This window comes from Bison bison, unplaced genomic scaffold (genome assembly GCF_000754665.1).
Source record: "Bison bison bison isolate TAMUID 2011002044 unplaced genomic scaffold, Bison_UMD1.0 scf7180017864145, whole genome shotgun sequence".
NCBI lineage: Eukaryota > Metazoa > Chordata > Mammalia > Artiodactyla > Bovidae > Bison > Bison bison.
In genome coordinates this window covers 9,199,292-9,203,250 of record NW_011494717.1, presented here as the reverse complement: position 1 = coordinate 9,203,250, position 3,959 = coordinate 9,199,292, and the positions used below count along the sequence as shown (strand labels likewise).

Below are 3,959 nucleotides of genomic sequence, written 5' to 3'. Positions count from 1 at the left end.
CTCGGTTTCAAGAATGGAAGAGTACATATTCCCTGCAGCAGGGCCCGGCCGGGCTCCGGACTATAAGGGCCGCAGCGGCTTTGCACGCTCGCCTCCGCTTCTCAGCGCGTCCCCGTAGTCTCGCTCGCCATTTTGGGGGGTGGGGGTGGGCGCGAGATCGGCTATGGGAAGGGCTGGGAACGTCCGCGCTGGGACGCAGCGCCGCCTGGCATTCTGGGAATTGTAGTCTAAGGGATTAGGAGCCTGAAATTGCGATGGCCCTTATCGCGACCCGTAGCCCGGGGCGGGACCCCAGTGCATGCAGGGGTTTGTAGTCCGCCTGGAGCTGCGCGACACGGCTGTCTACCCAGGGGGCGCTCTAGTCGCGGTGACCCCGGCGGGCGGAGCCTAGAACGGAGGGTGATGGCTACCGTGGCTGTGGCTGTTCGCGAGGGTGAGTGAAGGGCCGGGCGCACAAATAAGTACGTGAGCCAACGGCTCCAGAAGGCTATTGCTGGGCCCTGGGTCCCTTTGGGCCCCGTCATTTGGTTCCCGCGCCACGACGGACTCTGGCCGGCAGTGCCTCGGACGCACTCTGCGCCGCGCACCGGCTTGTTTCTCCTGGAAGAGTGCGTGCTCGCTTCTTTCCCCCGCCCGGCTTCCCTTTGATCCGGCCGCGCACTGCGTCCCCACGCGGATCCCAGGCTCACCTCCCGCCTGGTGGCGGAGCCGAGCTCTGGTCATGCCGAGCCAGCAACCAGCTGTCCCGAGTACGAGTCCCCCCAAACCCTCCCGGAGCCTCTCTAGTTCACTTTGTGCCCTGTTTTCTGATGCAGACTCGGGATCTGGGATGAAGGCGGAGCTTGCTCCTCGGCCTGGGGTAAGTGAGGGTGCCCGCACAAGCTACCTACCCTGTCAGGCAGTACGCAGGAGCCTGTATCAACTTCATTCCGTCCCAGCCTCCATCCTCGTTCCACTTTATTTTTCGGTAAAGCCAGGAGATTTTTACAGAGTTTTGTCAGCCTTATGGTAGTGTGACTCTGACTTGAAGGAGAAACTTCTATCCCTGTAGGCTCTTAGCTTGTAACAAGGAGCTGGTGAAACTCAGGAAGGATTAGGGACCGTGTGGGAGTCTAGTAAGTATCCAGTAGTGTTTATTCATTTTTGGAATTATTGGGGAAGAGCAGTATTGTGTGTCTGTGTCTTAGGCAGAGGGGAGGGAGATGACCCAAGAAGAAAAGCTGCAGCTTCGGAAAGAAAAGAAACAGCAGAAGAAGAAACGGAAAGAGGAAAAGGGGGCAGAAACAGAAACTGGCTCCGCTGTATCTGCAGCCCAGTGTCAAGGTGTGGGGGCTTTTCAAAGGGCTGGGGTGTGAAGCTGGTAAAGGGATGTGGTGGGAAAAAAGTGGGGGAGACAGGACAAAGTTGATTTGAACAAGTGAAAAGGAAAAGAGGCTTTGGTTGGGCATAGCTATTACTTACCTGCCCAAGAGGCTTGGGCACCTGCCTCTTCTACCTTTAGTAGGCCCAGCCAAACACCTGGCAGGACCGGACAGTCAGTTGGGCACTGCCAAGGAGAAAGTTCCAGCAGGTAGGAGTAAAGCTGAACTTCGAGCTGAACGGCGGGCCAAGCAAGAGGCTGAACGGGCCCTGAAGCAGGCGAGAAAAGGGGACCAAGGAGGGCCACCTCCTCAAGCCTGCCCCAGCACAGCTGGAGAAACCCCCTCAGGTATTGTCCCTTCATTTCAAGATCTCCGTTGATTCAAAGGCCTATATTAGCTCAGGCTGTCCCACCAGAGAACAGCTGCCGGTTTTTACCTTGGTTCCCAGAGTTCACAGTTCTCCCGTCAGCCTCTTCCTACCGCTGTTTCTTCATCTACCTTTTTTCTCCAGTTTTCTACCCTGCCTCAAATTTCTCTTGATGTCCCTTATGCCCTGAAAGCAGATTTCTCTTTATCACCTACAGTGTCTTGAAGACATGATTGTTATCTTCTAGGAGTGAAGCGTCTGCCTGAGCATAGTCAGGTTGATGACCCCACACTTCTGAGAAGGCTTGTGAAAAAACCAGAGCGACAGCAGGTAAGAAGTGGGTTTGGAGTATGGCCAGAAAGAGCCTAGGGAGATGGAATAGAGGGAGGAAAGTTGCTCGGGGCAAAGTGAGACCTTGGAAAAGGATGAGTATTTGGGTCAAAGCGGGCTCACTGTCTTTTTCCTTCCCAGCATCATTCCACAGTTTTAAACTCAGGGCCTTTGGTCCTGTTCCCTTGTTTTGTCAAGGTTCCTACACGAAAGGATTATGGATCCAAAGTCAGTCTCTTCTCCCACCTACCCCAGTACAGCAGACAAAACTCTTTGACCCAGTTTATGAGGTAGGATTTTATGAAACTGTCATAACTTTTAAGTCTGAGGAGTTTTAGTAATTCTGTTTTCAAAATGACTGGAACCTGGAGGTTGGATCTGTGGAAAGAAGTATGAACACAAGGCAGAACTCTTGAGGAAATGGGGGTGTCTGTGCTAGTGAAGGAGGTTCATTTTCATCAGAGGCAGGTGGGCAGTAGGTGCTCAAGTTCCCTTGCAAAGTGTGTGACACCGCCATCCCATCAGCATCCCATCCTCTGTGATCCACCCAGCCATGGTGCGGCTCGGCCTGCAGTACTCCCAGGGCCTGGTCAGTGGCTCCAATGCCCGGTGCATCGCCCTGCTTCGTGCCTTGCAGCAGGTATGTCCCATCTTATTCCCTCTTATGACCTAGCCTCACCTTCTCCAACACTACCCCAGCTTCTCTCAGCCAGAGTCATCTCTAGGGGAAGATGAAATGACACCATCCTAGAAGACTCTCCTCAGAGAAGCTCACCCTATTCCCCTTTCAGAGACTTGTCAGGGGGCCTTTTTACTGATCAACCTGTGTACCTATAGGTGATTCAGGACTACACAACACCTCCCAGTGAAGAATTGTCAAGGGACCTAGTGAATAAACTAAAGCCCTACTTCAGGTAAGGATGACCACTGCATGTCTCCTCCCACTCTTTACCTTGTTCCATCCTTTTCTTGAACCCTTTTTCTTGCTCTTCTATCTCTGTTTTTAATTTTTCTGTCTTCTCTTTCAAAAGATGTTTTGAAATATAAAAGCTTTGTGAGCTGTGAAGCATTGCATGGATGCAAGATGTTGTTGTTGTTGTTGTTGTTGTAGCTTCCTGACTCAATGCCGTCCCCTGTCAGCCAGCATGTACAACGCCATCAAGTTCCTTAACAAGGAGATCACGGGTGTGAGCGGCTCTAAGCGGGAAGAGGAGGTGATGAGTATGAGGCATGAGCAAGGCATGCATGGGAGGATGGAGCTAGAAACATATTTGGGACTCCCAGGAAGGGCAGCTATCTGGTCTGCCTGGGCAGGGGTTAAGGAGGTGGTTGGACTGTCTAACCTGGGCCCCCTTTAGTCTCATTGTTATACACATGTTCAAGTATCTGGCATGATAATCAAAGGAAAAAAATGTCCATTTCTTGTTCCTTAAGTGTCTTACTCCATTAGGCCAAGTCAGAACTACGAGCAGCTATTGACAGATATATAAAAGAGAAGATTGTGCTTGCAGCTCAGGCAATCTCACGCTTTGCTTATAAGAAGATCAGTAATGGAGATGTGATCCTGGTATATGGATGGTATGGGCCAAACCCTACGACCAAGAAAACTGGGAAGTGAAATGATCTGAAGAAGGGACTGCCCCTTTGCCCTTTAGGAATGAGCTGACCATCAGTCAGTGACGTTTATAACTGAATCCTCCTCTCCCTTCGCTCCAGCTCATCTCTGGTATCACACATTCTTCAGGAGGCTTGGGCTAAGGGCCGGCAATTTCGCGTGGTAGTGGTGGACAGCCGGCCACGGCTGGAGGCAAAGCACACACTACGTTCTCTGGTCCGTGCTGGGGTCCCTGCCTCCTACCTGCTGATTCCTGCAGCTTCCTATGTGCTCCCAGAGGTGAGGG

General features: G+C 52.3%; 2 protein-coding genes across 4 annotated transcripts in view; one reads left to right on the top strand and one right to left on the bottom strand.

Moving 5' to 3' along the window:
* Nucleotides 1-156, bottom strand: part of SNX17 (sorting nexin 17) — a 6,024-nt gene extending 5,868 nt beyond the window's left edge. Inside the window, exon 1 of the mRNA XM_010840642.1 lies at nt 28-156. The gene's annotated coding sequence lies outside the window, so the exon portion shown is untranslated. The remainder of the gene's footprint in view (nt 1-27) is intronic.
* A 221-nt stretch (nt 157-377) lies between these two features.
* Nucleotides 378-3,959, top strand: part of EIF2B4 (eukaryotic translation initiation factor 2B, subunit 4 delta, 67kDa) — a 5,885-nt gene continuing 2,303 nt past the window's right edge. Inside the window, exons 1-11 of one of the 3 annotated variants that reach the window (XM_010840641.1) lie at nt 378-433; nt 816-859; nt 1,188-1,323; nt 1,505-1,708; nt 1,976-2,058; nt 2,257-2,348; nt 2,584-2,698; nt 2,896-2,972; nt 3,170-3,272; nt 3,509-3,636; nt 3,775-3,952. In XM_010840641.1, the coding sequence (XP_010838943.1) occupies nt 403-433; nt 816-859; nt 1,188-1,323; nt 1,505-1,708; nt 1,976-2,058; nt 2,257-2,348; nt 2,584-2,698; nt 2,896-2,972; nt 3,170-3,272; nt 3,509-3,636; nt 3,775-3,952 (1,191 nt within the window). In that variant the 5' untranslated portion in view covers nt 378-402. The other 2 variants (XM_010840640.1, XM_010840639.1) reach the window with 2 other exon arrangements.